At 46.5% G+C, this 15441-nt stretch overlaps 1 protein-coding gene across 1 annotated transcript in view; it reads left to right on the forward strand.

Annotated features, from left to right (window-relative positions):
• dlec1 (DLEC1 cilia and flagella associated protein) overlaps positions 1-15441 on the forward strand; it is a 160522-nt gene that overhangs the window by 58033 nt on the left and 87048 nt on the right. Inside the window, exons 12-14 of the mRNA XM_078231113.1 lie at positions 3197-3333; positions 12348-12440; positions 13205-13295. Coding sequence (XP_078087239.1) covers positions 3197-3333; positions 12348-12440; positions 13205-13295 — 321 coding nt within the window. The remainder of the gene's footprint in view (positions 1-3196; positions 3334-12347; positions 12441-13204; positions 13296-15441) is intronic.

Genomic DNA, 15441 nt, shown 5'->3' on the forward strand with positions numbered 1-15441 from the left:
TAGTGAAGTCTGAATCCAATGCTAATTTGGAATCAAAAGTCTACTGATGACCACAAAACCACCCCCCAGCCCCAGGGCGGCAGGGTGGCACAGTGGTTAGCATTGCTCCCTCACAGCTCCAGGGGCCAGGTTCGATTCCCAGCTCGGGTCACTGTCTGTGTGGAGTCTGCACGCTCTCCCCGTGTCTGTGTGAGTTTCCTCCGGGTGCTCCGGTTTCCTCCCACAGTCCAAAGCTGTGCTGATTAGGCGCATTGGCCCTGCTAAATTCCCCCTCAGTGTACCCGAACAGGCGCCGGAGTGTGACGACCAGGGGATTTTCACAATAACTTTATTGCAGTGTTAATGTAAGCCTACTTGTGACTAATAAATAAATTTTATGTCGTGCTGGAAGACAGGTGCAATGAATGCTACTCGTGTAACACTGAGTCAAATCACCATTGAAGAAAGATTATATGACACAAATTTATCATGCAAAACATCAAACTGTTTGTGGTGTTCTGCTCTAGTGTTCGTGTGAGGTTCTTACAAGGGAAGATTAGCTGGTTGTTTCCTGTTGCCCTCCCAGAGGGTTTTAACTTGAGCGTACCTGCTGCTAGGTGTACTGAAACTGAGGTCGAAGAGCCCCAATTCCTCCCAATGATGGAGGTCGGCCTGTCACATCCATCAAATTGAAGTCTTCCTGCTGGATATTAATCCGGTATTAAGAGCTGGCGTTCTAGTGCCTACTACAGATGTGCGCCTCCAAACCAGCCTCCTAACACAGAGCCAGACTGAGCCTTACCCAGAGACAATCCCCGCTGGATGTCAAAGCCAGCAATTGGCCAGCGTGGGTTGGATTTTTCCCTGTGGGATTCAAGCCCCCACAGTCAGGATCGAGTCAGTCAGCGGTCTGCACTGTCACCCAGTTGTGATTTTCCCCAAATTGGCCAGTTCGCAGCCAGAGGACAGGCTCACTTTCCAAGTAGGGATGATGAGTGGGCAGCCTCTCAAAGCTGGAGGGCTGATTGACGGCCTTCCAGCACTGAAGAAGCAGCATGTTGCCTTTTCAGGTCAGTGAAGCAGAAGGTGCCCCGAAGAGGGAAGCGTCCTCGCTCCAACATTTTTAACTTCAACTTAAAGACTGTACTCAGCTCCCGGACCACCACTTGTGGAGGGGAGGAACTTCCAACTTACTGCAGCTGAAGCCAGGAACTTACAGAATTCGCTAACACCCAACATGGCAGCCTTGTGACTAGGCCAGCATTTCTCGGTCAACCAATACATTTAGAAATACCAATTCCATTGTCAATTGTAAAAATCCATCTAGTTCATTTAACGTCCTTTAAGGAAGGAAATCTTCCATCTTCATCTGGTCTGGCCTACATGTAACTCCAGACCCACAGGTTGACTCTTAATTGCCTTCACAAGGGGTAATTAGGGTTGGGCAATAAATGTTGGCCCAGCCAGGGACGCCCATATCCCATGAATGAATAAAAATAACTTCTTGTTGTTTTAATAATCCTGGCTTTTGTCCCATCCTCTTTCTCGTTTCTTCCATGTTAATCATGACCAAGAGGCAGGTTCACTGCTCTCAATCCTTTTTCCAGTAAGTTGTAGCTTCATCAGGGTCTTAGCAATACTTCAATGTTCTTTGACACAATTGTATTTGTTTTGAGGGTTGGTGCCTGCCATCGTGTAGGTAAGCTTACCAACATTCTACACTGTTAATGCCACTGTTAATACCACATAAATGCATGTGAGATGAATTGCTATTTCTAAGTGTATTGGCTGTCAGAGAAATGCTGGCCTAGTCACAAGGCTGCTCTGTTGGGTATTAGAGAATTGTATAAGTTCCTGGCTTCAGCTGCAGTAAGTTGGAAGTTCCTCCCCTCCACAAGTGGTGGCCCGGGAGCTGAGTACAGTTTTTAAGTTGAAGTTAAAAATGTTGGAGCGAGGGCGCTTCCCTCTTCGGGGCACCTTCTGCTTCACTGACCTGAAAAGACAACATGCTGCTTCTTCAGTGCTGGAAGGCCTCCAATCAGCCCTCCAGCTTTGAGAGGCTGCCCGCCCACCGTCCCTACTTGGAAAGTGAGCCTGTCCTTTGGTTGTGAACTGACCAATTCAGGGAAAATCACAACTGGGTGACAGTGCAGACCGCTGACTGACTCGATCCTGACTGTGGGGGCTTGAATCCCACAGGGAAAAATCCAACCCACACTGGCCAATTGCTGGCTTTGACATCCAGCGGGGATTGTCTCTGGGTAAGGCTCAGTCTGGCTCTGTGTTAGGAGGCTGGTTTGGAGTCGCACATCTGTAGTAGGCACTAGAACGCCAGCTCTTAATACCGGATTAATGTCCAGCAGGAAGACTTCAATTTAGGATGTGACAGGCCGACCTCCATCATTGGGAGGAATTGGGACTCTTTGACCTCAGTTGCAGTACACCTAGCAGCAGGTACGCTGAAGTTAAAATCCTTTGGGAGGGCAACAGGAAACAACCAGCTAATCTTCCCTTGTAAGAACCTCACACGAACACGAGAGCAGAACACCACGAACAGTTTGATGTTTTGCATGATAAATTTGTGTCATATAAGCTTTCTTCAATGGTGATTTGACTCAGTGTTACACGGGTAGCATTCATTGTACCGGTCTTCCAGCACTACATAAAGTTTATTTATTAACCACAAGTAGGCTTACATTAACACTGCAATGAAGTTACTGTAAAAAAACCCTAGTCGCCACACTCCGGCGCTTGTTCAGGTACACTGAGGGAGAATTTAGCACGGCCAATGCACCCTAACCAGCACATCTTTCAGACTGTGGGAGGAAACCGGAGCACCCGGAGGAAACCCACTCAGACACGGGGAGAACGTGCAGACTCCGCACAGACAGTGACCCAAGCCGGGAATCGAACCCGGGTCCCTGGCTTTGTGAGGCAGCGGAGCTAACCCACTGAGCCACCGCGCCGCCCCGTCTTCTCTATTCCAATTACAAAACAGTCGCAGCTTTTCAAAACTATTAAATGTATGTGTGAAATGCTTTGGGAAGTTTCTGAGACACGGCACAAACACAAGGAAAAGGAAGAACCTGGATTTGATGCAGTCAAAAAAAACCCCACCTTTTTAACGACGCACCCAAAGTCATAAATATTGAAAAGTTTTGTCAGATGATGAATGAACGTAAAGAGTAAGTTGCTGTTTCCTGTCTGTGACCCACAGTACCTGGCACTTTAGACTGCAGACACTGCCTGGTGGGTGGAGTGAAGATTACCGAATTCCTGTGCAGAAACGATGGCTACAACGCTGGCTGTTTTTGCGTGATGCCTCAGAAAATGTGGCCAACTACAAATTTCAGGGTGAGAATTGTGTCTGGTCTCAGTGAACCAGGAGCTTGGAATCGCAGGATGAGGGCACGGGATGAGGCACTCCATGCTGTTCCACGAATAATCGAAAGGAACTCTGCCCTGTCTAGACCAAAGAACAAAGAAAATTACAGCACAGGAACAGGCCCTTCGGCCCTCCAAGCCTGCACCGACCATGCTGCCCGACTGAACTAAAACCCCCTACCCTTCTGGGGACCGTATCCCTCTATTCCCATCCTATTCATGTATTTGTCAAGATGCCCCTTAAAAGTCACTATTGTATCTGCCTCCACTACCTCCCCCGGCAACGGGTTCCAGGCACCCATAACCCTCTGTGTAAAAAAAACCTGCCTTGTACATCTCCTTTAAACTTTGCCCCTCCTGTGCCCCCAGTAATTGACTCTTCCACCCTGGGAAAAAGCTTCTGACTATCCACTCTGTCCATGCCCCTCATAATCTTGTAGACTTCTATCAGGTCACCCCCTCAACCTCTGTCGTTTCAGTGAGAACAAACCAAGTTTCTCCAACCTCTCATCATAGCTAATGCGAGGGGAAACTTCTTTGCAAAGGCAAGTGACTGAAACTCTTGGTGTTCTGTAGACTGTCGCCCGTATTGTGATGGGGGGTAAGGTCTCCGACCGCCCAACCTTAGTTCTGTTGAGAGCCTTCAGTGTCCAATCAATAGCCACCTAAGGATCTCATTCCACTCCTACCACTATGAAGTGTATAATTGGGGGAAAGCAGAAGAAGGACGATCAGCCCAGCCGATTTCACTTCACGGGTTAAAGATGAGAATGAAGAAGGGTCTGGGGGGATTGTGAAGGTGCAGGGTGTGGAGGATATCTTTTTTGGAGGAAGGCAGTCCCCTGTGCCCCCAGGGTCACACCTTCCAAAACGGTACTCTTCCTTTGTGCCTTCCCCCAGCCTCTAAAACCTGACCACCCCCTTCCCCCCACACACCACCCCACCCTCCTGATTGGCCAGCAACTCTTGAGGATGGAGCTTCCTAACTCGAAGGGTCACTCTCAAATCATTTAGGCCACTCCCAGCATATTATTGCTGTGGGGCAGGCAGATTTGGCAAGACCGACTGACTTTTTGACCTGGGGACAAAGACCCCACCCTATAAAATTCAACTGAATTCGAACCTTAGTGTGTGATGAGTTACAGGCACTGATGATCACACTGTGTGGTGGCGTACAACAAAACAGCACAGAAGGAGGCCAGTCAGCACCCCCCCACTCTGTGCTCTTTCAAATAACAATCCAGTTAGTGCCTCTTGATGGTTCTTTCTGCAATATTTTTGTTTTTCTAGTATTTATCTAATTCCCTTTTGAAGGTTACTATTGAATATATGGGGAAAAGTTTAGAGGAGATGTGCGAGGCAGGGTTTTTACACAGAGGGTGGTGAATGTCTGGAACCCGCTGCCCGGGGAGGTAATGGGAACGGGTACACAGAATCATAGAATCCTACAGTGCAGAAGGAGGCCATTCAGCCCATCGAGTCTGCACCGACCACAATCATGCCCAGGCCCTATCCCCGTAACCCCATGCATTTACCCTAACTAGTCCCCCTGACACTAAGGGGCAATTTAGCATGCCTCACAGCGCCAGGGACCCGGGTTCGATTCCCGGATTGGGTCACCGTCTGTGTGGAGTTTGCGCATTCTCCCCGTGTCTGCGTGGGTTTCCTCCCACAGTCCAAAGATGTGCGGGTTGGGATGATTGGCCGTGCTAAAATTGTGCCTTAGTGTCAGGGGATTAGCAAGGTAAATATGTGGGATTGCAGGAGTGGGGCCTGTGTGGGACTGTGGTCGGTGCAGACTCGATGGGCCAAATGGCCTCTTTCTGCACTGTGGGTGTTCTATGATTCCATGATTCCCAGCAAGTAGTTTAAAGATCCAAAGCTTTTTGTGATTGTCAACAAAACTTTTTAATAATGCAAGAAATTATAATTTCCGTATCCATGTCTTGATGGAAGTCTAGGATTATGCAGGGGAATTAGCCCACATCTATCTTTGTCTAACATTCAGGGAGCTCTGTTAAAGTACTCTGCCTATTGTGTTAAGCACTTCCTTTTCCTCTGTTACATAATTAATCCCTTTTAATGTATTCAAGAGGCGGCTGGATATAGCACTTGGGTGAATGGGATCAAAGGTTATGGAGAGAAAGCAGAAATAGGCTATTGAGTTGGATCAGCCATGATTGTGATGACTGGGGGAGCAGGCTCGAAGGGCCAAATGGCCTCCTCCTGCTCCTATCTTCTTTGTTTTTATGTTAACTTCAAGTATCTACAGACAACTATTTGATTTGATTTGATTTATTATTGTCACATGTATTAACATATAGTGAAAAGTATTGTTCCTTGTGCGCTATACAGACAATACATACCATTCATAGAGAAGGAAACGAGAGAATGCAGAATGTAGTGTTACAGTCATAGCTAGGGTGTAGAGAAAGATCAACTTAATGCGAGGTAGGTCCATTCAAAAGTCTGACAGCAGCAGGGAAGAAGCTGTTCTTGAGTCAGTTGGTATGTGACCTCAGACTTTTGTATCTTTTTCCCGACGGAAGAAGGTGGAAGAGAGAATGTCCGGGGTGAGTGGGGTCCTTAATTATGCTGGCTGCTTTGCCGAGGCAGCGGGAAGTGTAGACAGAGTCAATGGATGGGAGGCTGGTTTGCGTGATGGACTGGGCTACATTCACGTAGTTTCTTGCGGTCTTGGACAGAGCAGGAGCCAGACCAAGCTGTGATACAACCAGAAAGAATGCTTTCTATGGTGCATCTGTAAAAGTTGGTGAGAGTTGTAGCTGACATGCCAAATTTCCTTAGCCTTCTGAGAAAGTAGAAGCGTTGGTGGGCTTTCTTAACTATAGTGTCCGCATGGAGGGACCAGGACAGGTTGTTGGTGATCTGGACACCTGAAAACTTGAAGCTCTCGACCATTTCTACTTCGTCCCCATTGATGTAGACAGGGGCATGTTCTCCTCTACACTTCCTGAAGTTGATGACAATCTCTTTCGTTTTGTTGACATTGAGGGAGAGGTTATTTTTGCCGCACCAGTTCACCAGATTCTCTATCTCATTCCTGTACTCTGTCTCGTCATTGTTTGAGATCCGACCCACTACGGTGGTGTCGTCAGCAAACTTGAAAATCGAGTTGGAGGGGGATTTGGCCGCACTGTCATAGGTGTGATAAAGTTAATTGGGAGAAACTCTGTGGAATCTTCTATACATCACATTTTTGGGAGCCAAGACTATTTCCAGGCCCCGTCCTCACTCAGGTCAACGGCAAGGGAGATCTTCAATTAAGAGTGGTAGGTGGAGCAGGGACATGGGATGGCCAGCAGGAATGTCTGGTTGGCAACCTCACCAGGAGTGGTGAGCGCGGCTGAAGCAGGGAGAGACGCAGAAGCCTCAAAAATTTGCTGAGAAACGGCTCCAAATTCTGTTTGAAAAACAAGAGTAGAGGTGTAACCTACCACAAAATTGGCTGTGGAGGCAACTGGCCACCTTCAGTCTTGCAGCTCTGGCATTTCTTTCAGCCTCTGACCCCCCCCCCCACTGTGAGGCTACCTCCAAAGCAGTGGCGGGGCCCAGACGCAGTGAGGGACCTGTGAGAAAATTCCATTGATGTCAGAAATTGGCCCTCGATTGGAGGCCTTAATTACCCTGCTTCCTGTCTTCCTCAATCAGTGGAACTTGCTCCTGGGAAACCCTGATGTGGAGATGTCGGCGTTGGACTGGGGTAAACACAGTAAGAAGTCTCACAACACCAGGTTAAAGTCCAACAGGTTTATTTGGTAGCAAAAGCCACTAGCTTTTGGAGCGCCGCTCCTTCGTCAGCTGAGTGGGATTTCAGTTCACAAACAGGGCATATAAAGACACAAACTCAATTTACAAGATGCTCGGAGGACGGCATTCTCTGTTGGCCTCGGGTGGGATCGTACGAACCTCGGGCGGACGTGCCGGTAAAATTCCACCCAAAGTTTCCGAAGACCTGGAGAGAAAACCTGGCTGTTTCTCTGGGGAAAAACACACAGGTTTTCAGTCAGAACCTGATTGTTTGCCATCCTTTGGAAAAGTTACACCCACTGTCTCCTGCCAATGCGAGATAGTTGCTGATACCAGTCTGTTATGTGCACTTGTCCGCGCATGCACAGAAACCAATGGTGGCCTTTGCAGGAGACACAGTGTCAGCAAACCCTGACTGTGTTGTGAGCTTCCTCGCATTGGATCCACCAGCGACTTAAAGAGAAAAGCTGTGGCATTTCGCAATACGTATTCTTGCAGGATTTTTTTTTTTAGTCTGTGTCAGCTCTCCAGTTGCCCAATGTTATTTTCCAATAATTAGTGTGGCAGTTGATTAGTCTGCTGATTTCTCAGGTTTGCTTTACTCAAAGTTAGCAAAACACAACTAAAGATAAAAACTGAGCACCATGCTGAAAGGCAAACAAGCAAAAGGGGAAAAAGGGTGGAATACAGAGTAAGCGAGATGACCGTGAATGAGCCCTGCTGCTTATTGCCACTATATAATGGGGGCAATGCGTGCACCCTGTTGGAAATTGCCCCCTATAAGGATGGAGGCCATTAGCTATGTTCTACCATCAGCCTGGAATGCATGTATGGCACTGGCAGCAAAGTAAGAAGTCTCACAACACCAGGTTAAAGTCCAACAGGTTTATTTGGTAGCAAACGCCACTAGCTTTCGGAGCGCTGCTCCACACTGGCCTCAAATGCAGCCTTTCAAGAAAGACCAGAGGGGATTTGATTTATTTTTATTGTCACATGTATTGGGATACAGTGAAAAGTATTGTTTCTTGCACGCTATACAGACAAAGCATACCATTCATAGAGTACATAGGGGAGAAGGAAAGGAGAGAGTGCAGAATGTAGTGTTATAGTCATAGCTAGGGTGTAGAGAGAGAGATCAACTTAATGCGAGGTAGGTCCATTCAAATGGCAGCAGGGAAGAAGCTGTTCTTGAGTCGGCTGGCATGTGACCTCAGACTTTTGTATCTTTTTCCCAACGGAAGAAGGTGGAAGAGAATATGTTGGGGTGCGTGGGATCCTTGATTATGCTGGCTGCTTTTCCGAGGCAGCAGGAAGTATAGACAGAGTCAATGGATGGGAGGCTGGTTTGCGTTTTGGATTGGGCTACATTTTGTAGTTTCTTGTGGTCTTGGACAGAGCAGGAGCCATACCACGCTGTGATACAACCAGAAAGAATGTTTTCTATGGTGCATCTGTAAAAGTTGGTGAGAGTCGTAGCGGACATGACAAATTTCCTTAGCCTCCTGAGAAAGTAGAGGCGTTGGTGGGCTTTCTTAACTATAACGTCAGCGTGGAGGGACCAGGACAAGGTGTTGGTGATCTGGACACCTAAAAACCTGAAGCCTTCAACCATTTCTACTTCGTCCCCATTGATGTAGACAAGATCATCCATGGAGATTAGATGTTTCGGACAGTAAGTTGTTAAGATCTGGGAAGCATTAGAAGTCAACTTAGTAGTGACTTTCAAAAGTGAATTGGATAAATACATGAAGGGGAAAATATTGTAGGATTATTGGGAAAGACCAGGAAAGTATGATGGATCGGATAACTCTTTCAAAGAGCCAGGAGAGGCTGAAAGTACCCATGGTCCAGAGCGAGGGGATTCTATGATAATCTGATTGTCAGGGTTCCTGATTAAATGATTTTGAAGAGAAGCTTTGCCCAGTCTGTAGTGGGTACGAGCCCACCGCACACATTGGAATTCCTTATGATGCTGCGTGTGATAAGTAGAACCATCCTTATAGAACATAGAACATAGAACATTACAGCGCAGAACAGGCCCTTCGGCCCACGATGTTGCACCGACCAGTTAAAAAAAAAACTGTGACCCTCCAACCTAAACCAATTTCTTTTCGTCCATGAACCTATCTACGGATCTCTTAAACGCCCCCAAACTAGGCGCATTTACTACTGATGCTGGCAGGGCATTCCAATCCCTCACCACCCTCTGGGTAAAGAACCTACCCCTGACATCGGTTCTATAACTACCCCCCCTCAATTTAAAGCCATGCCCCCTCGTGCTGGATTTCTCCATCAGAGGAAAAAGGCTATCACTATCCACCCTATCTAAACCTCTAATCATCTTATATGTTTCAATAAGATCCCCTCTTAGCCGCCGCCTTTCCAGCGAAAACAATCCCAAATCCCTCAGCCTCTCCTCATAGGATCTCCCCTCCATACCAGGCAACATCCTGGTAAACCTCCTCTGCACCCTCTCCAAAGCCTCCACATCCTTCCTGTAATGTGGGGACCAGAACTGCACACAGTACTCCAAGTGCGGCCGCACCAGAGTTGTGTACAGTTGCAACATAACGCTACGACTCCTAAATTCAATCCCCCTACCAATAAACGCCAAGACACCATATGCCTTCTTAACAACCTTATCTACTTGATTCCCAACTTTCAGGGATCTATGCACACATACACCTAGATCCCTCTGCTCCTCCACACTATTCAAAGTCCTCCCGTTAGCCCTATACTCAACACATCTGTTATTCCTACCAAAGTGAATTACCTCACACTTCTCCGCATTAAACTCCATCCGCCACCTCTCGGCCCAACTTTGCAACCTGTCTAAGTCTTCCTGCAAACTACGACACCCTTCCTCACTGTCTACCACACCACCGACTTTGGTGTCATCAGCAAATTTGCTAATCCACCCAACTATACCCTCATCCAGATCATTAATAAATATTACAAACAGCAGTGGCCCCAAAACAGATCCCTGAGGTACACCACTTGTAACCGCACTCCATGATGAATATTTACTATCAACCACCACCCTCTGTTTCCTATCCGCTAGCCAATTCCTGATCCAATTTCCTAGATCACCCCCAATCCCATACATCTGCATTTTCTGCAGAAGCCTACCATGGTGAACCTTATCAAACGCCTTACTAAAATCCATATATACCACGTCCACTGCCTTGCCCCCATCCACCTCCTTGGTCACTTTCTCAAAAAACTCAATAAGGTTAGTAAGGCACGACCTACCTGCCACAAAACCATGCTGACTATCACCTATCAATTCATTACTCTCCAAATAACTATAAATCCTATCCCTTATAATTTTTTCCAACATCTTACCGACAACAGAAGTGAGACTCACCGGTCTATAATTCCCGGGGAAGTCTCTGTTCCCCTTCTTAAACAATGGGACAACATTCGCTAACCTCCAATCTTCTGGTACTATACCAGAGGCCAACGACGACCTGAAGATCAGAGCCAGAGGCTCTGCAATCACTTCTCTTGCCTCCCAGAGAATCCTTGGATAAATCCCATCCGGACCAGGGGATTTATCTATTTTCAGACCCTCCAGAATATCCTGCACATCCTCCTTATCAACTGTAATACTGTCTATTCTACTCCCTTGCAACCCAGTGTCCTCCTCAGCTATATTCATGTCCCCTTGCGTGAACACCGAAGAGAAATATTGGTTCAATGCTTCACCAATCTCCTCCGGTTCCACACATAACTTCCCTCTGCCATCTATAACTGGCCCTAAACTTGCCCTAACCAACCTTCTGTTCTTGACATACCTATAGAACGCCTTAGGATTCTCTTTAACCCTATCCGCCAAAGTCTTCTCATGTCCCCTTTTAGCCCTTCTAAGCTCGCTCTTCAACTCCCTCTTAGCCAATCTAAAGCTTTCTAGTGCACTACCCGAGTGCTCACGTCTCATCCGAACATAAGCCTCCTTTTTCTTTTTAACCAACAAAGAAACTTTTTTGGTGCACCACGGTTCCCTAGCCCTACCAATTCCTCCTTGCCTGACAGGGACATACCTATCACAGACTCGCAGTAGCTGCTCCTTGAAAAAACTCCACATGTCGGACGTTCCCAGTCCCTGTAATCTCCTAGTCCAACCTATGTTTCCTAATTCTCTCCTAATAGCCTCATAATTACCCTTCCCCCAGCTAAAACCACTGGCCCGAGGTTCATGCCTATCCCTTTCCATCACTAAGGTGAACGTAACCGAATTGTGGTCACTATCACCAAAATGCACACCAACTTCCAAGTCTAGCACCTGGTCTGGCTCATTTCCCAGCACCAGATCCAATATAGCCTCACCTCTAGTTGGCCTGTCTACATACTGACGGTGAGCCTTACAGATTTCAATGAACAATGAAAGAGAGTGTTACCACAACTGCACACTCGGAATACTGTGTGCAGTTCTGGTCACCCTATTATAGAAAGGATATTATTAAACCAGAAAGAGTGCGGAAAGGATTTACTAGGATGTTACCGGGACTTGATGGTTTGAGTTATAAGGAGAGGCTGGATAGATTGGAACTTTTTTCTCTGGAGTGTAGGAGGCTGAGGGGTGATCTTATAGAGGTCTATAAAATAATGAGGGGCACAGATCAGCTAGATAGTCAATATCTTTTCCCAAAGGTAGGGAAGTCTAAAACTAGAGGGCACGGGTTTAAGGTGAGAGGGGAGAGATACAAAAGTGTCCAGAGGGGCAATTTTTTCGCACAGAGGGTGGTGAGTGTCTGGAATGAGCTGCCAGAGGCAGTAGTAGAGGCGGGTACAATTTTGTCTTTTAAAAAGCATTTAGACAGTTACATGGGTAAGATGGGTATAGAGGGATATGGGCCAAATGCGGGCAATTGGGACTAGCTTAGTGGTAAAAACCGGGCGGCATGGACAAGTTGGGTCGAAGGACTCTTTTCCATGCTGTAAACCTCTGTGACTCTACTAATTATTTATGTCATCCTATACGCTGAGCTGTGACTGTGTAATGCCGGTGAGTCCTTGATGCCCCCAAGTCCTGCAATGAGCAATTGTAAAACTGCGCGTCATTGCTTGGATTTAGTTGCATGTTCAAATGAAATGATATAATCATGGTCGCCAACTGTCTGTATGAAAATTAAACAGAAATTATTACTTGATATAAGCACATGCTACTTGCACTCAGATTTTCACTTGTGCTTTTTTGTTATATTCCACAGAGTGTGGCAGCTGCTGGCTTTCTGGACGTAACTCCTTTTGCAATCAGACCGGCCGTGTTTGAGCTGAATCCAGGCCAGGCCCTGATCCTGGAGGTCAGTGAATAAAATCTCACTCACTTTGAACTGGCTGATTAAATTACAGCCACTTAAACTGGCAGGTGATATATTCAATGCAAAAGCATTCAGGAAAAGACAGATATAAGGGATTGAAGGGGGTGGCTCGGCGGCACAGTGGTTAGCATTGCTACCTCACAGCGCCAGGGACCCGGGTTCGATTCCCGACTTGGGTCACTGTCTGTGTGGAGTTTGCACATTCTCCGGGTTTCCTCCGGGTGCTCCGGTTTCCTCCCACAGTCCAAAGATGTGCGAGTTAGGTGGATTGGCATTGATAAATTGTCCATGAGTATGGTAAATATATGGGGTTATGGGAATAGCGCCTGGGGTGGGATTGTTGTTGGTGCAGGCTCGATGGGCTGAATGGCCTCCTTCTGCATTGTAGGGATTCTATGATTCTACTCAATTAAAGTTGATGCATGGCACATTGTACAAGCTTTTGGACAGCTGACTTTGGGACTCTTGTAATGTGGCTCAGTGTCAAACCTGTTTGAAAATACCTCCTATGAAATGCTTTGGAATGTTCATATTACATTTTAAAGATTGCTGTATAATTGCAAGTTGTTGTGTGACCGAGACTGCATCAAATAACTCAGTCCGCAGTAGTTAACACCCCACATGTCCTATTTTAAATTAGTTTTATCTTATTTGCCTGAGACTAATACGGGCTTTTATCTCACTTATTTCTTGGGGAGAATTTCATAAATACATTTTGATAATATGATTCCTTTCTAAATTCACAGGTTGCCTTCCTTCCACCCTCTGCAGAAACCTTCTCCCAGACTGTTACCATGGTTTGTGACAACTGTCAAGTGAAAGACTTTGTACTAACAGGTAACAAGCTGAAAATCCATCAGAGTTTGTGAACTGTAACATTACCTGCTTATGTGTCAGCCTCCAAATCCACCATCCAATATGTTCAAACACAAGAGAGTGCCAGTGGATAATGTGTATCATCAGGGTGTTTAGAGGGGTGAGTTCAATTGTACACAGTCGATAGAGGAGTGGGTTCGATTGTACACAGTCGATAGAGGAGTGGGTTCGATTGTACACAGTCGATAGAGGAGTGGGTTTGATTGTACACAGTCGATAGAGGAGTGAGCTAGATTGTACACAGTCGATAGAGGAGTGAGTTAGATTGTACACAGTCGATAGAGGAGTGGGTTCGATTGTACACAGTCGATAGAGGAATGGGTTAGATTGTACACAGTCGATAGAGGAGTGGGTTCGATTGTACACAGTCAATAGAGGAGTGGGTTCAATTGTACACAGTCGATAGAGGAATGGGTTAGATTGTACACAGTCGATAGAGGAGTGGGTTTGATTGTACACAGTCGATAGAGGGGTGGGTTCGATTGTACACAGTCGATAGAGGAGTGGGTTCGATTGTACACAGCCGATAGAGGAGTGGGTTCGATTGTACACAGTCGATAGAGGAGTGGGTTCGATTGTACACAGTCGATAGAGGAGTGGGTTCGATTGTACACAGTCGATAGAGGAGTGAGTTTGATTGTACACAGTTGATAGAGGAGTGGGTTTGATTGTACACAGCCGATAGAGGAATGGGTTAGATTGTACACAGTCGATAGAGGAGTGGGTTTGATTGTACACAGTCGATAGAGGAGTGGGTTCGATTGTACACAGTCGATAGAGGAGTGGGTTTGATTGTACACAGTCGATAGAGGAGTGGGTTTGATTGTACACAGTCGATAGAGGAGTGGATTTGATTGTACACAGTCGATAGGGGAGTGGGTTCGATTGTACACAGTTGATAGGGGAGTGGGTTCGATTGTACACAGTCGATAGAGGAGTGGGATTGATTGTACACAGTCGATAGAGGAGTGAGTTTGATTGTACACAGTCGATAGAGGAGTGGGTGCGATTGTACACAGTCGATAGAGGAGTGAGTTTGATTGTACACAGTCGATAGAGGAGTGGGTTTGATTGTACACAGTCGATAGAGGAGTGGGTTTGATTGTACACAGTCGATAGAGGAGTGGGTTTGATTGTACACAGTCGATAGAGGAGTGGGTTTGATTGTACACAGTCGATAGAGGAGTGGGATTGATTGTACACAGTCGATAGAGGAGTGAGTTTTATTGTACACAGTCGATAGAGGAGTGGGTTCGATTGTACACAGTTGATAGAGGAGTGGGATTGATTGTACACAGTCGATAGAGGAGTGAGTTAGATTGTACACAGTTGATAGAGGAGTGGGTTCGATTGTACACAGTCGATAGAGGAGTGAGTTTGATTGTACACAGTCGATAGAGGAGTGGGTTTGATTGTACACAGTCGATAGAGGAGTGGGTTTGATTGTACACAGTCGATAGAGGAGTGAGTTTGATTGTACACAGTCGATAGAGGAGTGGGTTTGATTGTACACAGTCGATAGAGGAGTGGGATTGATTGTACACAGTCGATAGAGGAGTGAGTTTGATTGTACACAGTCGATAGAGGAGTGGGTTCGATTGTACACAGTCGATAGAGGAGTGGGTTTGATTGTACACAGTCGATAGAGGAGTGAGTTTGATTGTACAGTCGGTAGAGGAGTGGGATTGATTGTACAGTCGATAGAGGAGTGGGATTGATTGTACACAGTCGATAGAGGAGTGGATTCGATTGTACACAGTCGATAGAGGAGTGAGTTTGATTGTACACAGTCGATAGAGGAGTGAGTTTGATTGTACACAGTCGATAGAGGAGTGAGTTTGATTGTACACAGTCGATAGAGGAGTGAGTTTGATTGTACACAGTCGATAGAGGAGTGGGTTTGATTGTACACAGTCGATAGAGGAGTGGGTTTGATTGTACACAGTCGATAGAGGAGTGGGATTGATTGTACACAGTCGATAGAGGAGTGGGATTGATTGTACACAGTCGATAGAGGAGTGAGTTTGATTGTACACAGTCGATAGAGGAGTGAGTTTGATTGTACACAGTCGATAGAGGAGTGGGATTGATTGTACACAGTCGATAG

Source organism: Mustelus asterias, chromosome 2, assembly GCF_964213995.1.
Source record: "Mustelus asterias chromosome 2, sMusAst1.hap1.1, whole genome shotgun sequence".
NCBI lineage: Eukaryota > Metazoa > Chordata > Chondrichthyes > Carcharhiniformes > Triakidae > Mustelus > Mustelus asterias.